This window comes from Ischnura elegans, chromosome 12 (assembly GCF_921293095.1).
Source record: "Ischnura elegans chromosome 12, ioIscEleg1.1, whole genome shotgun sequence".
Lineage (NCBI taxonomy): Eukaryota > Metazoa > Arthropoda > Insecta > Odonata > Coenagrionidae > Ischnura > Ischnura elegans.
The window spans coordinates 55976482-56001110 of NC_060257.1; the positions used below are offsets into that span (position 1 = coordinate 55976482).

At 37.2% G+C, this 24629-nt stretch overlaps 2 protein-coding genes and 3 non-coding genes across 6 annotated transcripts; all 5 read right to left on the minus strand.

Annotated features, from left to right (window-relative positions):
• Positions 1-2227: 2227 nt before the first annotated feature.
• LOC124169274 (60S ribosomal protein L18) lies at positions 2228-9885 on the minus strand. Its single transcript, XM_046547836.1, has 5 exons — positions 9745-9885; positions 9541-9627; positions 9249-9455; positions 5084-5207; positions 2228-2474 (listed from the first exon to the last, which is right to left on the minus strand). Exons 1-5 carry the CDS (start codon positions 9745-9747, stop codon positions 2329-2331), a joined length of 567 nt encoding a protein of 188 aa, XP_046403792.1. The 5' UTR covers positions 9748-9885; the 3' UTR covers positions 2228-2328.
• LOC124169868 lies at positions 4790-4927 on the minus strand. The gene has a single exon (XR_006867264.1). It is a non-coding gene; the product is annotated as a small nucleolar RNA SNORA57 (small nucleolar RNA).
• A 2087-nt stretch (positions 9886-11972) lies between the features above and the next one.
• Positions 11973-24166, minus strand: LOC124169391 (probable ATP-dependent RNA helicase DDX17). 2 transcript variants are annotated; one of them, XM_046547987.1, is made up of 14 exons: positions 24060-24165; positions 23780-23887; positions 23462-23680; positions 23235-23360; positions 23032-23143; positions 19362-19550; positions 17838-18017; positions 17538-17710; positions 17196-17306; positions 17054-17115; positions 16915-16974; positions 13706-13957; positions 13503-13622; positions 11973-12970 (listed from the first exon to the last, which is right to left on the minus strand). In XM_046547987.1, exons 1-14 carry the CDS (start codon positions 24092-24094, stop codon positions 12957-12959), a joined length of 1761 nt encoding a protein of 586 aa, XP_046403943.1. In that variant the 5' UTR covers positions 24095-24165; the 3' UTR covers positions 11973-12956. The 2 variants fall into 2 exon arrangements, with proteins under 2 accessions (XP_046403943.1, XP_046403944.1); XM_046547988.1 differs by lacking the exons at positions 11973-12970; positions 13503-13622 and having other exon boundaries at positions 13776-15267; positions 24060-24166.
• LOC124169867 lies at positions 18929-19066 on the minus strand. Its single transcript, XR_006867263.1, has one exon. It is a non-coding gene; the product is annotated as a small nucleolar RNA SNORA57 (small nucleolar RNA).
• On the minus strand, positions 20081-20218 carry LOC124169869. The gene has a single exon (XR_006867265.1). It is a non-coding gene; the product is annotated as a small nucleolar RNA SNORA57 (small nucleolar RNA).
• Positions 24167-24629: the final 463 nt, after the last annotated feature.

Sequence of the window (24629 nt, forward strand, 5' to 3'; positions counted from 1 at the left end):
CTAACTCCCGGTCCCGGCGGTTACAATATGAACTTTATTACGAAGTTCCACGTACAAGTCACGGCATTTAGGTGGATATTCACTACACTTAAGTTTTAATAATCGCGCCACGTTTAAGTTCTTCTCGTGTACTGTGCCAAAGAGCGTCAATTATGGTTCTTTATTCAGTTTATACGCTACATTATATAACAAGCTTCATTCCTGTGAAGTCATAGTGACCCACTCATAACCGTTAGTAAATTGGTTGTACAGTCAATCCTCTTCCTATGCACATTCGATTTACGAATTTTCAGAGATACGATCATTCAAAATTTTCAAATTTCGAATTTGGCCGATACTACGCGGTGTGGCGCTGGGAAACTCTCACTGTGATCACAATCTGAATAAGGTATCATTAAAGGTGAATTTAGGAACTCTTCAGCGTTTCGCCCGTCCTTCGTCACCGTGGGGAGCTATTTTTTCAGCTCCGAATGCATCGCAGGCCCCGCCAGATCAGTTCGCCACAATCGTGAGTTAGCGCATACGTGTAATGCAGTGTTGCATTCCGCAGGATAACAGTACTCATCGATAACTTGCGTACAATCCGGCTGGCGAGGGTTGTCTGATTACGGCACAATAAGATGGGCGGATAATCCTGCGTCAGCACGGTTTAAAGCCAATCGCTGTCCCCCAAGCGCACCTCACACCCTCGCCTAGTCATACAACGTTGTCAAATGCATAAACGAGCACCGAAATAAGCCTGATCTACCAAAATAAGCCCATTCTTCGAATCACAAGAACAAGTGATTATTCCTCTAGGTACTTCACGCTCGTCGTCCCTTCCAGTTCTTTTCTTCACGGAACAATTTGTAAGCATTTCCCTTTCTTACCTGGCAGCCTTGCCCCCTACCCAGACCTAGACCATTTTGTCTGTTATTGGACAAATCTCGGTGGCCGGACTGTAATTTTATCAACCTAGGAACAAGGTCTTGGGACGCATCTAGTATGAATATCGGAGTTCATGTATTCGGGAAGATATCAACCCTCGATTGCGTCATGGCGTAGTCTTCTGTTGAAAAACTGAAACGAATTTTCCTGTTAATATATATTCTCGCGTAATTTAATCGCGTTTATAATACACTATTTTTTTCGACGATTCCTAAAAGAAACGTTCTTACGAACTTCGTTATTACGAACCTCCGGTTTTTCGGTCCCGTGAACTTCGTAATAACGAGAGTCTACTGTATATACCACATGGGATTATTTCTCCACACCAACTAGCCAACTACTAGAGTACTAATGTGACGTTTGGACATCATTATTTTTCTCGTAACATGTCACGTGATCCGGGACATGCTGGCGAGACATGTTCTGCATTTCGCCAGAAATCCGGTGGATGGAACATCTAAGGACCCCATTTTCAAGATTAGGCCCACTGCTTAGCACTTTCACCATGTTATAGAAACAGAGCATTACCCTCAGCAGAATCTGTGTATGGTTGAATCCGTGGTGGCATGGAGAGGAAGTATTTCGTTCTGCCAGTAGATAAAATTGAAGTTCGTGTTTCATTTGCTTCCTTCGACTAATTCTGAATCCTCTGATTAAATTTCGTGGAAAATTTTTAAGTACATGTAAATCAAGGTAACAGCGGTGGAAATCAATTCATTCAAATATATAACAAAACCATATTTTATCATTGGTCCAGCATAAATTATGCTTACCGAAAAAACTTGGTTTCATTTGATCTGGGTCACGTGGTCATATGTTGATTTCATAACTCACAGCAAGCAATGTGGCCCTATGGCACAATGTATTTTCTTTTAATTGTGATGATCCCCGACACCAATGACAAAAACCCAGTGCCAAAGCAACTCAGATAGCTTTACTGCAAGCTTCGTAAACATTTATACTTATCCTGAAATATAGTCACTACGCTTATTTTTTAGGCCTGGCGATATTGAGATATGGAGCACGTCGATTGACGTGGTGCCAAATTTTGCAAAAACAGTAATTTTGCTCAAATCATACATAAACTTGCATAAGGAACTGTACTAAACACAACTAACCTAAAAACATTTTTTTATCGGACGATTATGATGACTTCCATGAAAATCAGGCCCGCATTGAATGTTTTAATCCCCATAAATAAATAAAAAAAGGTAAAAACGGCAATTCGTTGAGGGAGAGTACCAGAATGGTCACAGAACAGGAGAAAAGTGCCATTACATGAAATTAAGAAGAAACTGAGTGAAATTAAACTTTCTTTCAAGTTTATTGACCACCTCCTTTTACAATGGATCTTGCTCAAAAGAAAATGAACACAGTCGAGCAAAGTAGCTTAAATCCTATCTACTTCTTGTAACCGCAGCTGCGCCTCCTACCGCGTGCTCTTTCGAACTTCCTTCCCTTGGAGCGTACATAGGGCTTAGTGTGACTGTGAGGTACACCAGGAGCAAGTCCAAAGTGCTTCACAGCTTCACGGGCATTACGGCGACCTGTAATCAAAACATTTAAGAAATAAGCATTGACGTGACCAAAACTTGCACAAGAAAGAATGTGCACACAAAATACAATAACAAGTGTCTTGACGTTTGGTAATACACCATTTTATGTACAATTATTACTTGTGTTAATGAGTTAAAATGACCAATGATCTTTGGTGAATAGACTAATTAAATTAGAAAGAGAACTGGTATTTTACTAAAATGCATCTTATCCCATAACTGGAAAAAAGTTAATATAAGACCTTTCAAGAACAAAATATGACGATCAATAAGGCTAATTATGCCGTGTACTAAATGTAAGGCAATACATAATTTATCTAGCCATTTATAGATAATTTCCATATTTTTCACAGTTTCAAAATTGTTATCTAACATGAAAAAAGATACCATTTAAGTGTTTCAAGGAAAATAAATTTGTTATACAGTATAAGTCCACAGAGTTCCCACTCTAACTACATTATAAACTTCACGGTTTTTTCCAGGTTTTCACGGTATAAATGTCATCTAATTCACGGTTTGTAGATAAGGCATTTTAGGCAGAAATATTGATCACGTAACAATCATCAGCCGCACATTAACTAAAAATGTAATAAATGCAACAATGCCTTGGATGCAAACGCAGCAATGAAACTGCTATCTCTTATGACGTCACCTATAGTTAGCAACATTCAGGTCCGGCTGAAGGGTGTGAGTGGGAAAATGGAGAGAGCAGGGTGGCAGGGAAGTGAAGAAGTGCCTGATTTTTTGCCAGGGTTAATGTCTTCCAATCGCAGGCTTAAGGTCAATGTGCTGTCATGGCACACGGACCAATTAATAATTGCGCTTCGAATACACGTGTGCAGATAAATGCGTGGACTGTATCCGCACGTGACTCAGCCTTGAAACATGATCAAAAGATCGATTTTTCTTTTAATCTGTCTATCGTAGATCTAAATTCAAGTTTGAGAGATTTCTAAGGTATTATGACGAAATTCACGGCATTTTCCTTGTTTTTTCACGGTAGACGAAATTCACAGGTTATTCACGGTTTTAAGGTTTTCACAGTTGAGTGGGAACCCTGAGTCCACCATATTGAGTATAGCCAAAGCAAATGTAGCACTACACAGAGTGATCTGTGTTAGTTAGGCCAAGCGGAAATGTATATGGAAGTAATCCACCTTAAGCAAGTGCTTCTATTTGCCATAGCACTACAACTGAATTATCCCTCAGAAGCAATCCAGGACACATGACTCGCAAGATAACGCCCCCATCCCCCTGCTAAATTTAGAAATGGGTGCCTAGCATAGTTGTAAGCTTATTTCAGATGGACTACTCCAAGGAAAGGTAAAATTTGCAGCAAAAAATGAAACCTTGCAGTCTCCTCTTTAGGTTTTGACATCAAGGAGGCCAATGGTGCATTACTATGCAAAATGTAAGCTTCAAAAGAGCCCTTAACAACTTATACCATTCGGGAGGCTGGGAATTTGCTCTACTGCTGTCCATTCCTATGAATTCTACCATTCCGTTGACGCTAAGTACGAGTACTCTGTCATTTTACGGGGCAGTCTTTGTGACTGTTCCATGAGAGCACTGATCATTGGGAGTTCAAAAATTAGTTCTAGTTTAATAAAATAAAAACTTTTATCATTTTTAAATAAAAATTGGATTTCCATTTGCTGATCAATTATCAACGTAAATAGAATTGCCCATGCATTATTAAATCAAATTGTTTTTTTGGCAGCGTTGCAACTGACAAATGAAACAACTTTTGCTAGATATAAGCTTTATTTATTATTGTAATACCATTGTTTCTTAAATTGATACTGTTGTGTCATGCATTCACTTATGGATAAATAGAATGCAAAAATAAACCATATTTTGTCCTTTTCTTGTCTTTAGAACTGGGAAAAAACACTTTGAAATATAACTCAGCTGTATTAATCTTCAGGGATCTTAAGAACTCGTTATAAGAGACTTCAGTATTCAGATTTTTTCAGATCAAGGAAACAAAAATCATTAATGCCTTCACAAAGTTAAGCAACGAAAAGGAAACACTAGAATAAGAACCTAAACAGAGATTGAGTACCGATAAGCGATGTGAGAAACTAAACTGGATTATACAACATCAGAATGCACTACCATTATATCAATAAACCTAAAATTTAGAGCAATGAAAAGAGATGCTAGATAACAGATGAAATGAAAACAGGACTCATAAAGGGAATGGACACCAACCCATTCTTAATTCCTATAGTACTAACATTTGAAGAATTATTTCCACATTTAAATGTACATTTCTTAAACAACTAGCAAGCACTATTATTAGAGAATGTAGAGGACTCAGAGGATGGGACCCAGGCAGAGAAAAGCGTGGGCACCGAAGGCATAGTCCACATTTTAATGTCCCTCCCATAAGCACTCACACTCCACCCAGATAGGGGTAGATGCATGCCAAGATTGAGAGGGTGTCAACAAACAAATTAGTATTATCAACCAGATTCTTAAGATATATATTAACTAATATGAGAGGCTCTTTGAGGGCCTGAGTTGTAAGCAATCAACATCCACCAGAAATAACTCTTGAAAAGTGAAAAAGGCATATTTCAAAAAGAAAATGTTACCTTGCATAAGAACAGTGTTCTTTCCAGTTGGAGCACGTAGAGCCAATTGATCAAAAGTGATAATCTCACCACCAGCACCCAAGATCCTTCCTCGAGCTTTCTCTGTCACCCTGAGGGCACACACCTATGTAAAAGTAATTTGAGGAAAAATAAATTTCATTAGATGCGCATAAAATGACAAAAACACTGGCAGGGATGAAAAACTTTCCTTGACAAATCAAGTTGGGATCACATAATATGATTGTAACAAGGAAAAAATATACAACTTTTCCTTCCATTAAGAAGTTAGGCAATTTAAAAAGTTATCTAAGAAAAGGTTAGTTCACTATCAAAAATATATATTCCATTATCTTACAAAGTATTCTCCTACTTTCCTCTACCTACCATCAAAAATTAGTTCATATTTCAAATTACAGTAAAACCTCTTCATATCATAATGGAAAGGACCAAAATTTGGGCAATAAGATGTATGGAGGTTCACTATAAAGAGATCTTAGTGATGGGCACCCTTTCTTCATATCATGCTGAAATGAAAGGCACTACTGTCTTTTAAACCATCATATTTAAGTGTTTAAACATTCATGCATGCATTAATGAACATCTATTTGCAATTTAAAGATTACACATGGGAAAAAGTCTCTTGCTCAAGTGGTCTTTTTAGTAATTTGGGTTTACTTAATTTTTTTCAAACTCTAATGAAATAATATTTTCAAATCCATTGAATACATTCATATTATCATTTTTGCATTCCTCCACGCTTAAAAATCACTTTCAATGACATTCGAAGCTTCCTGAATTTCTCTTTTGGTGGAAACTGTAACTGATTCCTCATTATCAATTTCTTCCTCTACATCCATCTCTTCTGGTAACTCACAATATGCCCTGACCTTGTCGATGGCTCGGAAGATTGCTAATTTTGTGTTAATGCCTAGCAGCCGCCTTCTTTTGCCGAATCTATTACGGCCCATAATCAATAAAGTAATTTTCAAATGTTTTCATATTTTGTGGCAAATAATTGAAAATATTTTAAATATCCTTTAGAAAATTGATATATTATTGTTATAACATATGACATGTTAAAGATTATAAAAATAAATAAACACAAGACTACTGCAAAAATGAGACAATAAATTGAGTGTGCTTTTGATAGTTTCACCGAATTCACTTCCTCAAAACTACAATGGACGTAGGGATCCGAAGAAAAACTCTAAAGCTCTGTAGAGGGTACTGTGTCTGCTGAATGACATGATTAACTGCTGAGAACCAGAATGAATAGGAATGGAATTCTAGTGTTGTGAAAAGAAGACTGTATACATATCTATTATTTTTTCTTATATCATTTTCCACCAATTACAAGGGAAAAACACAGTTTGTCAAATGACCACCATTCCCTGACCCACTCAACATAATGCAACCAGGCCACATCAGAATTTCACATCCATTTGCTTGGAGTTGATGTTACTGATAAAAATTGAAACAATGATAATCATCCTCCTCTTATTAAAAACAATTACACTGATTACAAAGGAAAACAATTTTCTACACTGTTTTGGAAAGATTGAAATTAAAATATTTAAAAATGAAACCTAAAAAAAAGAATTGAGTTAAAAATAGAATGTTACCATGAGTACCTCTCCTTCAAACGAGACAAAAAAATTTAAAGATCATGGCAGGGGTTCCACTGAAATCCATATTAACATGAATTCATCAATAGGCTCCGGTAATATGTAACTGGCTTCTCGAGACCTGTGTGGCGGCAGAACTGCATCAGCCTAGACCAGTAGCCCTCCACTGCATTAGTGCACATCTTAATTTTTTTATGGTTAACGGTGTAGTGATTGTAGCCAAGTTCACTAAGGCCATTATACGCAACCCAGCCGCCAGTCTAATTAATGCGGCCTTCTTTAATGCACTCTTGTGCGATAGGCAGCAGTTCATCTAGTCCATTTTGACACAATATACAAGTACCACAAACTTATCCTGTGCCATATATTCCCAACACCTACTTTTTCACTACTGTTCCCCTGCTATACTTTCTGTGTCTCGTATTTTCCGAACTTAGAAATCATTTCGACTAACATTAAGTGGAAAAGCCTGCTTATTTGTATTTGGTCACTGTAGTAACCAATGGATGTCACTTAAGGGCATTTCATTTTCGATTGTCAAGTGTTGCCTACGATGACTAATGCCTCATTCACATTAAGACCTTCCGAGCCGTCGTCCTAACGATAGTTGATCGAACTAGCCGTGTGAATGCAAGTTCTGACTATAGTTGACGTAGTTCCGAACGTTGCCACTTTACGATGGTTAGGCGCTGGGAGACCGGAAACGGAAGCGACAAGAGAAAGACGAAAAGCTCGTGAAGCTCAATTTTTTCATGGATTTGTCCTTGGAAGGAAGAATATGGGCGGAAGAAAAATTATTCGGTAAATACACGTTAAAAACAGTAATATCTTGTCCATGCATACCTCAACAGCTTTGCTAACATTCAATTTCCCGTTCACTTTAGATGTCAGCACTTGAGGGAAGCACAGGTTTTAACCATCGTTGTGTGAATGCACGATAGTTCCGACGATGGCTCGGACGATCGTAATGTGAACGAGGCATAATGCATCGCAAAAGTTACCACTAAGAAATCAAGAAAAGAACCTTACCTGTTATTTATTTCAATCAATAATGAACCAATTTCACAAAATAACGCCTGAGACCGTGTCTAAATCCTTATTTGTCTTTTAACTGTTTGTCACATTGCTTTTACCCACCCCCAGGATTTTTCAAATGAAATAAGTTATGAATGCTAAATTTTGTGAAGATACAATGAAAATTGGCAATTTGATAAAAAAATAGTAACCATTTAGAGTAGGGTGACAAGTTCGGCAGTAAGATAAGGATATTTTTGGCTGACTGATTTATGGTGCATGCATGTTGCAAATAGACTACATAACTACAGCATTAGCTCTGACCCATATTGTTGCGCTATCTGCAAACATGCCACTCAGAATGGTTTGTTTACGACTTACTTGGCGACAACTTATTATGATTAACTTGGCCAAGGAATACAATCCTAGACTACACCTTTTGAGCATCCATTAACACACATCACAATGCTCAAAATCAAGCACATCAGACATTTTTCATGCACTTGAACCGATTTTCAGTCATCCTGAAATGCTTTCCATGAAGCCGCCTCAAAACCAATCAACAAGGGCTTTTATATGAAAAGCGCAAGTGTGAATTGGAACACATCCCTGAACTTTCAAATAGCAAAAATATATTCTTTTTTGAGTTAGGATTTGAGTTAGGATGCAGGCTGAGTGACTATGTATACACGACATCATGTGTACATGCAATGAATTGACAAGAAGAATTAACTACGGTACACTACATAATCACAATGAGCAAGATATGCAGAGATAGAGCGATAGTTCTACAGAAAGGAAAGAGCTAACTGATGGCACCAGAAAAATGACACCAATCGAACCAGCTTAGATGTCATTGCCTAACACCCTTGAGGTGGCTCCGGGTAGGGTATTAAGTAGATTTTAATTTGAAATGGGCATTATATTAAGGTTATGAGTTACATTAAGCATATAACATTATAAAATCCAAACACAAAAAGCAGGCTGATCAGAGATAGTTTATATCACCCGAGGATACAAAAGTTCTACTTTTTCCTACGGTGACAACACTGGCCAAGTTCACGCATGTAAATTAAACAAAAATCAGTCATTCCGACGAATTATTTCGCGGCAATAGTTAATCAGTGACTACAAATAACCTTAATCCCTTCCAGAGGTGTAATCAGAAAATATATCTGAAAATGTAATGAATATAACCAACGAGTTAGCTCACCGTTGTAACACATGCTCGTGCCACCGAGAAACACTTACAGACAAAGCCAAAAATGCTTATCACTATAAATTGCCACTAAATTTCACGACGAATGCTGTACATGTACACAAATTTAATATAAACCCAGCGTGAAAAACATGGAATTTCAAAATAACTTACGTTGCCCTCCACACATCGTACGATCAATATAAAATGCAACGAGGCAATGATGGCAAATAAATACAGGACGCTCATAAATAGCGGACGAGCTTTCAAACCATGCCCGCGTGAAGATCACACACGAGAACATGTGAAATACTTGTGAAAAACTCACGGTTAGTTTCGGGATTTCCCAAATTCTCTTGTCATCAGTAACCGTCCCGACGACAACAGCGATCTTTCCATCTCGACCAGGTTTCTTCATGAACCTCACAACGCGAGCCAGAGAGATTGGAGGCCTATTAATCCTTGACATAAACAATCTCTTCAATATGATTTTGTTGAATTTAGACTCTGTCCTACGTGCGAGAAACCTATAAAGCTGAAAGTACAAAGAACAGCTAGAGAAAAATTGATTCACTAACATTACACAATAAACACATTTGCCTAAGTAATATAAATAATACCTTAACAAGGAGCCTGAGGTACACATCTTGTGACTTCGGCTCCCTTCTTACGACCTTGCGGTCCCATTTATGATTTATGTCGATACCCTAGAACAAAAGTAAAACATATTAAGAATCTCAGGTAAATATTAGCGAGTTTTCAAATATATTTAAACGCAGATGAGTTAGGATTTTAATTTTAATACGCAGACAACATGTGCTTACCATTTCTGCGGCCGGAAAGGAAGTTCGCAAGGAATGATGGGATAGGCCTGCTTCCTGCGCTTGCCACGATTTCCGAGTTTCCGAAATACGCCAGAAGATGGTGTTCAAACTATTGATACTCCTTTGTTTCAATTCCTCTTTCCCCGGTAAATTTGAATTACCTACTTAGTAAATAATCAAAGGTTCCATAAATATTACTTCATTCATTTTATCTACTATATAGAAAGTAATTTTTTTAATAAATAAAAATTATTTATAATAAATATCATGGATAATATTCCTTGTAGCTCACTTTACATAGGTTAAATCTCATTTATTTGTAACATTTTTCTGAGTACTCCCTCTTATTTCCCTCGTCCCTATACTACTCCTCATTTCATGCATGAACAAGTAAATTCTACACTCATTGTAAATGTGACGTTTATACTGCTATATCCATCTTATCTCTACTCCTCTCCATAGGCGGATCTAGGGGGGGACACGGGGGAACGTGCCCCCCCCCCCAGGCCCTTTAAAAAAAATGCAAGATTTTTAATTCGGTCCCATTATCATTGCGTTCATTTTGTATTACAGGGTATCGTTGTGCCCCCCCCCCCCCCCCCAGAAAGAAATCCTGGATCCGCCCCTGTTCCTCTGTCTCTACTTCGCCCAATATCCACATCTCCATTGCTGTTTTTGGCACAGCTTTTCTCTGCATGGATTATGCTGTCCTGCGTCCTTTTGGCACAGCTTTTCTCTGCATGGATTATGCCCCTTCTACATCTAGAACTTATTTCTTTCTCTCTCTCTCAGATCACATCAGTCCAGTCTTTTCACTCAATTTCAAATGCAAGCAGCCTGCTCTTTTCATCCTTCCTTTTCACCCACATTTCTTCACAATGCTCCAAATTAAACTGCACCAGGCTTTTCCCTACAATCAGCAGTTACTCACTCGCATCTCCAATAATGTATTCCTCGTTGAAAAAAATAACTTGAATGATTGAATAACATATATTCCATTACACACTTTAGGTCAACTTGTTCTAGACTATCCAAAAGCCAACAGTCCTCCCATTAACTCTCTCAATGCCTTGAATTCAAGGCATTAGTCCACTCATGTTTCTTAGCCTGCCATCTGTCTCCACGTCTTCTGCTAGACCCTGCAACCGTGCCTAGCATCATGTGTCTGTCTTCTGCAGTGATCAGATACATGTTGTTTGCTTGTAGCAGAATTTTTACCTCCACACTTCAAGAAAAAACATTAACTCCAATATTTATTATCAAAAAAGACACCGTTACTTCCACAATATATTTTTAAAATTCTGACCAGTTTCGGCTGTTTTTTATGCTCTTGTTAATGGTGTAACGGTTGAAATCAGTTGGTATTTTTTAAAGATATATTGTAGAAGTAAGTCTTTTATTGATAATATGGAGCCCTTCCACTACGTACAAGCTTCTAGTTCTGATTTAACCCAGACATTATTACAAAAAATTAGGTCTATCCAGTGGTGCTTTTTGACCATTTCTTTCAACCGTGGCCCATGGCCTCCTTTAATATTAGTATTTAAGTACTTATTAAAGGTGCCCATGGTTAACCCCAAGGAGGATTCCTTTCTTAATTCAATCAAGTTATTACCAACTCCAATAGCAATACATAGTTTGCTCAATATCACTCACCCAACAATTAGCAAGGGTAACTTCTCCCATAGCCCAAGATAATAGATATTAAATGAACCTAGATTTACAACCCAATCAAGAAATAAGACCAATTCCCTGTATACCATATATTGATGGTTCTACCAACACTTCTGAAGGGTTGTGAATTTCATGTTTCCCACTTGCCAGGGCTTTGTCAAATTGGTAACAATATCAAGGGAGAAAATTCCCATTTGTAGAATTGAATGGTTCTCTTCCTCAAAATTGTCAGAACTCGAGTGGCATAGAGAAGGTCCAAAATGTAACACAATTTACTTCATAAATGAAAGGAAAATGCTGAAAATTAATGAATTTAAAAAGACTTCTAGAACAAATGAAGTTCTATTGATTACAAATAGCATTAAAATTACTTAATTCTGCATAGAACAATTTTTTCAAAATTTTCCCTTTTTGTCTTGCCCCCTTCCCTCAAATAAAATTCCTGGCTACCCCACCGCCATAATGCATTAATTTTTCAATAATGTACTAAACACATGAATGGAAGAAAACTGGATGCTTTATTTCCAAGAATAAAAAAAGCCAGAACAAAACTATTGCATGGTTTAGTCTTTTAATGAATTTTACAACAGATACAAAGTGTTTAAGGATATAAGAAGGATACATATTTTGAAAAACTAACATCAAACAAAATGCCAAAATCTTATGAAGCAAGAAATTAGAAAAATCTCACTTCCTTGAATGTGCTCCCAAGCACAATTAATACTGCTATGGACACAATGGGAAACTTCATTCTTTTTACTAAGTGCAGTGAACCATAGTTGAGAACTTAATTAAACTGGGAAGAACCAGCTTCCAAACAGCTTAGTACCAAAAACGACACTGCAAAGTTTAGGGAAAAGAAACGACTAGACCAGCTAAATGAAGTCTGAATGGACTACTTGTCATGAAAGAATTCCAGCTGTTCAACATAGCGAACACCTTTTCCTTATAGAAATTAAAATTCTAACAATCTCAAAATAAATCAACACCTGATACTCCTAATTAAGATTTGGTGGAAACACTGGAATGCTACATCTAAGACAAATGAAACACTGGAGATGAAATGAAGTCATGACACTGCTCAATGAAGATTTACACACCACTGTTCAGGTTGACAAATATTAGGACACAAAACAAATAATCACCATAATTTAGCCCTTCACAATTGAATGACAAAAGTTAGGAATGTCAAAACTGGGAACATGAAGGGTTGTGTGCAAATGCAAGAGGATATCCTCTCAGAAGTGAAGTACAAATTAAATCATTTTTCATGCATAAATAAATGGAAATATTAAATCCTCATAATTAGTGGAGAAACAAAGTGTTTCGGAACTGAGGTTCCTTTGAAAAACCACCATGAGATGGAATCCAAAATTAGTGCTGCACTAATCCCCATCTATCAAGCTACTTCAAGCTTGACGTGACATCAGTACAAAAGATTCAAAAACAAGATTCTCTCCTTCCATCTTCCGCATCCGAGAGTTCTCGTAAAACTGTCCGCATTTCCACTGCAAATTGTCACTGATAGTTCATTGTGATCAACTCTTGTACGCTGAAAGAGAAAGGAAAAATTAAATTTTTCTATGCACACACAGTCCATTGTTCCTTACCAAACTAATATAAATCAATTCCATATATATCAAGGAGAAATGACTACATAAGCTTAAACACCCAAGGAATCTCTCATGAAAATAACTAGCTTAATACACTATAATTATAGCCACAATGAAAATGGACCCTAACCGAAAAATTATATTTCATGCAACAATGATAATTGTCTTCACTAAAACAACACTAAAGAAAAAAAAAGAATACAAATGGCTACCACGCATACGTCCAAACAGTAATGTTTTTCTAGATCAAGTTTTAACTGATATCATGTAAGTAACAAATATAGTCATTCATTCAACAAGGAAGCATGAAGACCAATAAGCCCCCATTAATTGAATGTAATGAAAGTTGAATGAATTACATAAATACTTCAAATCCTACAACAGCCACCCATCATTGAAATGTGCATGTAGTCACTATATCATGAGCCAGACTATGCATAACGTAGGAGAAGAATTCAACAATGACATTACTTGATACTCCATTGCCAAAGCTAGTGTCACTCCATCTATTTCCTTGGGTCCTATTTCCAGCACCTCTGAAGCCATTACTGTTTCCATAACCGTTTCCTCCACCTCCCCAGCGATTTCGCCCTGCAATAAAAAATGAAATTATTCTCAAGTAAAGTGGATGTTAATAACAAAGGAACTGGATTTACTGGCACCAAAATTCTCACCATTTCCAAAACGGTTTCCACCACCACCACCAAATCTCATTGACGCCATCTCATCCAGTTTTGGGTTAACCTTCTGATTAGCCTCTCTCAACACAGACACCAAGTCTCGCGCTTGCCTGCTATTGTTTGGGGTGAAGAATGCATACGATGTACCAGTCTGTTCACAGCGACCAGTTCGGCCAATGCGATGAATGTAATCTTCTGAGGAATTTGGGTAATCGAAGTTTATCACAAACTTGACATCTTCCACATCTATGCATTGAAGTAAAAGAAAACAATAATTACACTGTGCTCCAAAATTGTATTAAATGAATTGAATAATCAGCAATCATTTCATTTGGACTGTAACTAAAAGTATTTACTACATAAAATATTTAAATTTTATCAGAAATGCCATAAATAGCCAATGGACAAATGGAGCTAACCCTATGATGTTTTGATAGGCAATAGGTGTATTGCCTATCACTGTAAAACAGAAGTTAAATGACTATTTAGGCATACTTTAGGGTCTTTGGAAAAGAAGAGTTAACTCAAAGCTGTTATTAGTATGATGTGATGCATTAAATATGTTTCCCCCCAGGTATAAATATTACTTCCCCTCTTAATTAAATTGCTTTACCTGAGCATATCCTGATAACTGAAATACTACTATACAAACCTTGAGGGAGTGCCAAGCTAACAGCACATAAGCATTCCCGAGCGGACCACCGGATTGGCAATCTATTCCAAAACCACAGATTAGACCATGGTTTGCCGGCCGGGATGCCCCTCGTACGCTGAACTGCCCTCCTTGTGCCCAACACTGTGGGCCCACTTTTATTCCCATAATTTCCCCAACCCATTACAGCTGTATCATTAAAATGGCTGAACCCAATCATTATTCTTCTCTCTCTATTCAATGCCAAGAGGCAACTGACAACTCAACAAACCCATATGCATGAATTTTCCCATGGCAGAAATTGAAATTGCATAGAAAACGCAAGACACCTACTGCTTACAGCACCCACCCATGAAAACTTAACCTGCATCTCAAGAATAAGCTTTTCTCTCGCCACACTATACTTTCCATAAATACGCACAGCTATCCTTCTGGTATCATTACACCCACATCGTAACACTTGCCTCAATAGATACCTACCTGAAACCAACATGTATTTTATTGCAAAAACAACTGACAAGTATGAAACTTGAGCATTCTTTGCCTTCAGATTGAAAAGCTTACCCCTTATTCACAGCTGCTAGGACTTCAACCAAGGTATTACAGCAAAAAAGTAAACTTTTATTGCCAAGTCTCACATAATGAGCTACCTGTGTTGGAGAGTGTGGCAAGATAACAGTAATAATGCATCATCTTGAATTCCTAACTCCAGCAATGGGAAATCCATGCACATGTACAGTTACGAAGAGCCAAAAAGGCAGTCCCCAAAGTGGATTGAGTTTAAGAGCATAACGGGAGGTGCCTCGACAAAAGTTTACAACAGACCCCACTCTCTCCTCTCGGGCTGGCCCGGCTCCAGCTCAAGTGACTTCAAGGGGAGGCACAGTGCGTCCAATATGTGCCTCTGAAAGAAGAGAGATGGGGGAAAAGGATGAGGTAGGATTAGGAAGGGAGGAGTAAGGAAAGGCAGAGGGCAACGGGATAAACCCGCAGATAAAATACTGGAAAAATCAAAAAAGAGGGGAGACATGCTTGGATTGTGCATGGTCCCAAGAAGCCTCATTAATTCACAAACATGGAAATCACCATTACCCTATGGAGGCCCATTATTAAGAATCTCTACTAAAGGTATAGAAAATCCTTACAATAAATTAATTTTCCCACAGCAAAAGCATTTGATTTCCATGGAATCCCAAAGAATATGAATGGATTGAATCAGTGGAAGTGAGCAAAAGTAACAACATTAAGTTATAAGGATGGTCACATTCGATTAACTACACCATAGAAATGTATGAACCCATTAATGACTGAATGAAAGATTTGAGGTATTAATCCTAATTGGACAGGATAATCACTACTTTGTTGGAAGCAATGGATGAAAGAGGGAACCTAATAAATGAATATCCAACAATTAATTTAACTCAGCCACTTAGATATTAACAAACATAAGGGCAATACGTTATTAAGTGTCATAGTGATTTCAAAACAAGCACATCACTTGCAGAAATAACCCATTCCCAAATTCCCTACATGAGCAAATCCCTTTTCAAGCTGTTTTAATGATATAAATCAAATTAAAACAATATCAAGTATGAAAAATTAACCCGACTACACTAAAATATTAACAATGAGACAATCCACTTAAATATGGATTATTTAAAATAATTACTAGGAAGTCAAAATGCCACTGAGGTTCCCATGACCACTTCAATTAAAACAAAAACGTTATTTTCTGACTCATAACCACTGTGGAACATTAACTATGAGTTGGATCGAGGTTGTTGAAGAGGGCTAAATAGGCAAACTATCTGGTTCAACGCATAGCCACCCCTCTGAGGGAAGGGATTTCACAGGAAAAATGGTCTGGATGCAAGAATCCGAGTCCAGGCACCTTGTCGAGTATCCTCCCATATAACACCCTGGGGTACACACAAGCCAATTGATATTGGAGTAACATCCAAATTTTGCCTTATGATCAACCTAAACAGCATGTAATTGAAAATAAATAGTATTAGTAGGAGAGAGAAAGCATACTTTGAGCCCAAATTGCATCATCCATTTCAGAAGTGATTTCCTGATTTAAATTTAAGTCTTAAATAAAACTACTTATGTTTAACATCTGCTAAATGACCTGATAAGCCAAGAGTGACTAATTCACATCTGGAGGCATTTTCATGAATGCTAAGGCCATTTGTGAGAATTGAAAATATGTGACATGATGCAATAATTATGCTCCCAAAACAACAGCATACTTTAGCATCATATACATTAACAAAACCACAATAGCTATGTATATACGTCAATAAATATAGGTAATATATTTATCTACATATATACCAACACAGATCTTTCTGTGTCTAATACTTCTTTCAAAAGGTGGAAGTGATATTGTAACTCTCCCTTCGGAAAAGGCCGTCTAGTACAACACCACTTCTCCCATTTCACTGCCAATCAGCGTGGATACTCCCAGTGAAGTCTGCCACTGGATAAATATCTGCACGAGTGCTGATACAGGGGAGGGGGGGATCATAATATGAACAAGCACACTAACCTAATCCTCGGGCTGCCACATCAGTGGCAACCAATATGGGAGACCTCCCATTCCGGAACTCTGAAAAAGAAGAGCATACCCATTAATAATTTCTTAAGCATCACAACAGCTAGAAGATCTTAAGTGCAACTAGACTTACCCCGTAATACATAATCACGTTCAGGCTGGGATTTGTCACCATGAATGCAAAGAGCAGGCCAACTATAAGTAAAAAATAAATATCAGACTTTTCCTTAAGAATAAAGGTCAAAAAGGTAAAGGGTACAAGAGGCTGAACTCACCCTTCTCGTTTGATGTTTCGCGTAATATCTTCTACCTTGCGTTTGGTCTCGACAAATATGATTGTTTTAGACTCCCTTTCAGCTCCTATTTCTGTAAGAAGTTTGCTCAGCCTGCAAGATGAGGAAGCCAATATTTAGAGGTTATAAAATGAGTTATCATGCAAAATAACTAATTTAAAGTAAATGTTGAGTGCATTCATTTGTGCCACCCCAAAATGAGATGAACACTATTAATGATAGCACTTCCTTTATATACCTCCATTACACTCATTACATGGTAAAAAAAACCATGCATGCATGGATAAGGAGGAAATAATGAGATAAAATATAAAACTCAATTACTTGTTTTGCTTCTCATATTCTTGGCAAACATCTACTATCTGAAGAATGTTATGGTTAGCAGACAACTGCAGAGATCCTATGTTGACTTGAATATAATCAGTAAGGAATTCTTCGGCTAAATTTCGCACTTCCTTTGGCCAGGTTGCAGACCACATCAGAGTTTGTCGGTCAGGCTGTAACAAAAATATCAAGATCATTAACTATCATGACAACAAAGAACTAGCAATCATGACCAGAGAATTAAACCCCATGAAATTCACACAACAAGAATATGGAAATCTAAAGTACACAATGTCCTACCCTTATCTGCTCCACAATCTTCCTGATTTGAGGCTCAAAACCCATATCCAGCATACGGTCAGCCTCGTCTAAAACTAGGTAAGTACAACGGCGAAGATTGGTTGTTCCCCTCTCCAGAAAATCAATTAGACGCCCGGGTGTTGCAATCACTATTTCTACACCACGTTCCAAATCCCTGGCCTGAAAAAAGTATTGTGCATAATGAAGTTACATCATACAGCATGGCGAATGAAATCAGAGAAAAATAAGGTAAAAATATTAACTGCTTTAACAGGAAAGAACACAGAATTCCAGCTTCGGAAATACAAGCCGATATCATTTACAGTCTTAACAGCATATTTAAAATAAATATTCACAAAAAATAAATAAGATTCATGAAATACTAAAAATCACCAAAAATATAGGTTATGGATATTAGTGTTGTAATGCGTGATAATCCATATTAAATAAGATTAAGGAGTGTCATAGGCAAAAGTAAGTGTAAATGGTATTACATATAAATAGCACTTCCTAATCTAAATGATCAAGATCCATGACATGGGAATAATGTACTCTATTTTGAAAATACACTTAATAACTTCAATTCACTTAATTTATTCTAAATTCATTATACTTCGGCCAAAATTAACATTATACCATCCTACTAATGCACATGCCTATGATAAAGAATAATGAAAATGAACAGCAAGACCAAAGAGCACTCCCTATCGTAAGACTAATTTTGGAGATGAAATGTTAGAATTTGTTAGTTGTAGTTAGCTTTTCCTACTTTCTTCAGTGAAGAATTAAAAAACTTGATCCTTCATTTTGAGGAAGCATAAGTTATAAACACAGAACATGCAATTATTATATAGATAACTTTGAGCATTTGTTAAAAGCTTTATGTCACAATAACCTTACCAAACTCATTATGGCCTAATATTATAACTAAGCAAAGATAAGGAAACTCTTGATTAAGAAGTTGAACTGAGAATGACAACCCAGTGAAAATTAACAGATCCTTTCTTGATTCCTAGCATTACAACAATTAAAAGTTATTACCAGATTCAAAAATAAATTTTTTAAACTACTAGCAAGCACCATCATTGATAAAATGTAGAGGACTCAGAGGATGGGACCCAGACAGAGAAAAGTGTGGGCACCGAAGGCATAGTCCACATTTTAATGTCCCTCCCATAAGCACTCACACTCCACCCAGATAGGGACGGATGCATGCCAAGATTGGGAGGATGTAAAAAAAACCATAGTTTTCACACCAGGACAGGGTAACCTTCATACATTGGAATTAAAATAACACCAAGAATTCAGAAATAACATCTGAAGAGAAATGAATGACTGCAAAAATACGACAGTGGAAAGTTAGGCTGAATAGGTACCAGCCCCCAGCTGATTAGAATTCCCTTTAAAGCTTTCTTGCAGGAAGAAATCGGCACAACAGTTCCTTAGATTAAAGTTGCAAAAAAGTGCATATATTTATTACAACAAATTGCATATATTTTTGAAGGTGAGAAAATAGAGACTGACCTGAGGTCCTTTTGGTGCTCCTCCAAAAATACAAGTATTACGAACATAAGTGGCAGATCCAAATTCTCTGGCAACCTGCTGAATTTGCTGTGCTAACTCACGAGTAGGAGCCAACACCAGAGCAATGGGCCCATCACCACGAGACAAACTTGGCTGATGATTTATGTGGACAGTAGCAGGAAGAATGTACTGAAATAAAATTAAATATTATTAATCACCACTACGGAATGAATTTACAACTAAATGCCTTCAATTTTTACTGCAATGGTAATTCATCCACCTAACAAGTTGTTAATATCTGTGTTTACATGTGAACTATCCTACCTGAATATTTGAAGCCATTCAATAATATATTGTTTGTATATGCACAGTAATTACAGTAGTTAGTAGTCAAAAAGTGAACATTTTCAACAGCTCAAACCACTAATGCAACCTGTAGCATGCATACGAGCCTAATTTCAAATGGAGGCATACATAATAAATGCATCGATAATATCATGATATTTACTTGAATACATGCATTAAAATTTACTTCATTCAAGCACTTATAATTAAAAGATATATGTTTCTAGATTTTGTACGAAAAACAATGAGTTTAAGAGTGTGCATCGCGGGTGGCTACCGTAAAAGTTATCAACATGGCTAGCCCCAGTATACTTAAAATTAGTTTCCAGATTTGACAGTGAGTTCACAACCCACTGACAAATTTGATTGGAAATAAATGTAGAGGACTCAGAGGATGGGACCCAGGCAGAGAAAAGCGTGGGCACCGAAGGCATAGTCCACAATTTAATGTCCCTCCCATAAGCACTCACACTCCACCCAGATAGGGGTAGATGCATGCCAAGATTGAGAGGATGAAAAAAATGATAACCACAAATACAAAAGAACAATAACAGTTTGGGCTATGATATGAATTAGATTTTATGAAATCTATTGAGTTCATTGATAGACCTATGTGCCTACTAAGAGCTAATGCGGTCATAATGCTGATGCTCTTGAGGCCTGTTTAAACAATACATTAACACGTATGAGTTAATGTCTGTTTACGTGAATGATTTTGGTGGACCGGAACAGAACATGTAAGAATACATGAACCAATTTGAACAGGTTCTTTCCCTGTTCATGCATTCACACAAGTTGGGTTGCTACACTGTGCATTTTCGGGTTCATTCTCTCGTTCCTACAATTAGACATTGACTCATATGGACTGATGTCCCATGTAAACAGGCCTTCTACTATAGTCTTGTAGTCTTTCCACCAAGTAATAACAAATATCAGAAAATATACCAACAATGAAAGGTGATTACCCTGACAAAAAAAAACTCCTGAAGGTTTTCATATCAAGAATTTGCCGTGAATCAATATAATTCCTGATGGCTTAGGGAACTACAGCGATTACAGCCCAAAGCAAACAGAAGATCTCACATCTTTATACAGTGTGTATGGCACCAGTTGTCAAATTATCAACCTCAAACCTCCGTAGCATGTTGGTTTCAATTATCATATTGGTTTCATGAGGTAATTGCCAGCGGTTTGTATCCACTCACCAAACTTAGTTAAGTACAACAAAATTAGACAAAACCTGATGAGAACTAATTAAATACATATACGCTCACACCACTGCTTCTGCAATATAAAGTCACTGAATCCATACAGTTTTCCAAATCAATACGTGAATTCATGATTAACATTCAACTGACTGGAGATAAAATAGTTAATTAACAAACACCTTTCTTTCATTCTTTATATTTCAATGCATACTGAAGAAAACTTAAGAGGAAACTCCAGAAAAACTGTTATGCTGAAACACCCACGTTAAACATTTTCAGTGACATTTTCACGGCACGTGCGTAATCAAAAAGGATACATTTTAATGCTGACAGAAGTTTATTTTCATTGCACTTTGAATGTTATTACATGACTTATTCACCTTTCATTTACCCTTCTCAAAAATGAATCGTACACAGACCATTTCTTAATGTGTCTTATCCGAGGCATAAAGAGTATTTCCTTCAACTTTGAAAGCTCATGTCCCCTGGTCTAGAGACCCCAAGATATAGAATCATATTTTGGACCCTGTTCATTCTTAGCAAGAACTCATCACACCAGATAAAAGTGAACATCTTTTGCAAGAATCTAGAATAATATCTTACTTGAAAGATTGGCGTATTTAAAACAAAATAATGAAGCATTACAGGGATCTTGCTACAAGTACCCATCCTCTAATAACTACATTACATGTTGAATCTAAAAATGTGCAGAATTCATAACTAAACCTACTTCATGCATACGCAGGAGGTGGTACCTAACACACACGTATGTACTGCTATTAAATATACAAAGATTTTGACAAAATGCAGAGAATGTTAACATACCACAACAGAAAGTAGCAAGCTGAAACAATGTACGCACTTAAATTAACTTAAAACTGAAAACCTGTTATTTGTTGCGATATCGTTTAATGGAATGAATCTATTTGAATTAAAAGATACGCGAGGTTTTATTTCACACTTATTCTGACTGGGCAGATGATATATCATTTTAGACAACTCCTCGTGCTTCGCTCCCTAAAACGCATGTGGATGGCTGTCCCGTCCGACTTGGGGAGACAGCTTCGCCTTTTAGTGTAAGAATTATTCAGTTTAAAAAATTTGAAGGAAAGATTCAAAGAACCTTTGGGTTCTCTTAAACAAGACATTAAGTTATGCAATACTTCAGGTCTCCTACTCATTAGGAAATTATCAGGAAAAATTCGATGTTAGATATATTGCGAGTTAAACTTCGGAATCCCCAATTTCGGCTGTCGTTTCTCCGGAAATTTTCATATTAATACTTAACTTTGGCAAGATTTGTATCTATGACAGGTGATACAAATATGTTTTACACCGAATGAATCGCACATCTACTGTGCATTGGAATTACTAACAATTGATGTAATGATAGTATTCTTACACTGGGAAAGTTTAATTTCCGGAAAAATCCGCCATTTTAACATTCTTTGGGGAAAGGGAAGGAAAGAGAATTATCAGGTTATTACTCCGGATGGTCTCTGGTCCTTGACCTTCCTTCCCAATTTCAGCTCTCCAAGATTCTCAGCTACATGTTGTAGATACAATTATAGCATTCACTTCTGAAAAGATTCCCAAGCCGAAAATACAAACTTATCGAACTACCGCATCGACACTGAAGACGGGAATTACACCCGGAATAGCTATCCAATAGTTTCCGGCCATTTCTATGATGAAAAATTTCCGTCCCGAAACAAATCAAGGACACTTATGAGAAATAAGCCAATAATAAATATCCATTATCAGTTCCCATGCTTCGTGACAAGTAATGGCGCTTCCATATCGTGACCGCCATGAAAAAAAATTACGTGTGCAAAGAATTGACTGCATTAAAACAAGGTCATATATTACTTTGAGGGCCCTCTGCGAATGTCCACATATATTTAAAATGCGAAATAATCCCACGTAGACGTAAATGAAATGCTTCGAAACCCTCTCTATGTACCCTCAAACCCATTGCATCAGATTCTATGCAGCACATTGCGCAACAAAAGATGCCATTTGTTACTGCGTCATTAGCAAAATGGCGAGCATAGGCCACCTACGGTCGACTTGATTGGACAATTCTAATTAAAATCAATGCAGGATTTAATACTCACAGCAAGAGTTTTCCCTGATCCTGTTTGTGCGATTCCAACCATGTCGCGACCATTCAGAGCGATTGGCCAACCTTGAGCTTGAATTGCAGTGGGTTCTGCAAAGCCTTGTTTCCTAATTGAAATAATGCGTCATTAGGAATGAACCCAAACTTGAACACGTTAACTTCCTTATCCCAATAAAACAGAGCATATCCACTACATACCTAATTTCTCTCATAACATAATCAGGGAAGTTTCCCTCCTCAAATTGTTGGTTAGGAAACGGTACATTGTTTCCTTTAACAGTTATTTCCTTTGAAGACCGGTACATCTCCACATCACGCATATTCCTGTGAAAAAAGTTCACAGATTTACCACATATTGAGAAAGAAAATACTCCAAGAAATGAAACATACGTACATATAAATTCCAAACAGTTCATTAAAATTACCTTTTCATAACATTAGGGTGGGGAACGTAGAAATTCTTAGCGAATGGTTGCAGAGATTTTAAGTCCCAGTGAGGCTTACGCAGCCGCTCTCCTGGCTGCTTTCCTTTTAGGTTGTTCCTTCCGGCAAAATCACCTGTACCTCCAAACCCTCCACTTCGCCTGTCGTCGCCGAAACGGCTCCTTCCTCCATTAGCACGGTTTTGATCGCGCTCACGAAACCTACAAGGACAACTCGTGGTCATTTTGGCCGAATTGAATACAAGCTTAGATTCCAAGACAGAATTAAACAAGCCATAATTTCCAAACTTAGCGACTAACATCGTATCAGTTGATGATTGTTGAGATGGAACTTCAATGACACTTTCACCACCCGTAAATACTTGGCGAGACAATTGCCAAGTGGTCGGGCTTGGAAGGTTAGGTGTGCTGAAATAAAAATGACGAATTTCGTAATTATCGATGATTTCAAGGAGATAAATGTTGATTATCTGCTTCAAGTTGATTCAAAGAATTGCTAACAGCATTCATATACTAGATAGAGTATAAATGAGACAAGAAATCTCACAACTAATTCCAACGTCAAACACAGTCCACTTACATGTTGTTCACAAGATGGCGAAAGGAAAGTTTCATGCTGCGGCCTTCGGGTCTCTCCGTCTGCTCAAACCTACCGGAAGCCGACGACGTTCAGATTTGACCAATCTCCTTGCACGTAGAAGGAATTTTAACCAGTACTGTGACGTAAAGGAAATCGGAATATATAACAAAACATTCTATTGGTCAATAATTTGCATGCATGGTAGACGTGGCACGTACAGCGCTTTCCTTTAATTGAATAACTCACTGGCTAGAAATTTTAATGATTTTATTGTGGTCATAAAATAAATCAATCAAATTTTTTGGAAAAATTTCCTCTTTCTTACCCCAAATTATATTTTAATACTTCACATCGCAACGTCGCACGTCAACGTGATCCCATTTCCGGTAAATGGTGGCTTTTGAACTCCTTATTTTGCATACCTTATTAGATACTGTATTAATGAATTTTCTTTAAAAAAAATATGTATCTAGAATTTCCAGAACGAGAATTCTGAGATTTTTCCCACTTACTTCATCTGGTAGGGATATGATTAGCGTATTTCGAGAGTAATTTAAATATTCTATCTTT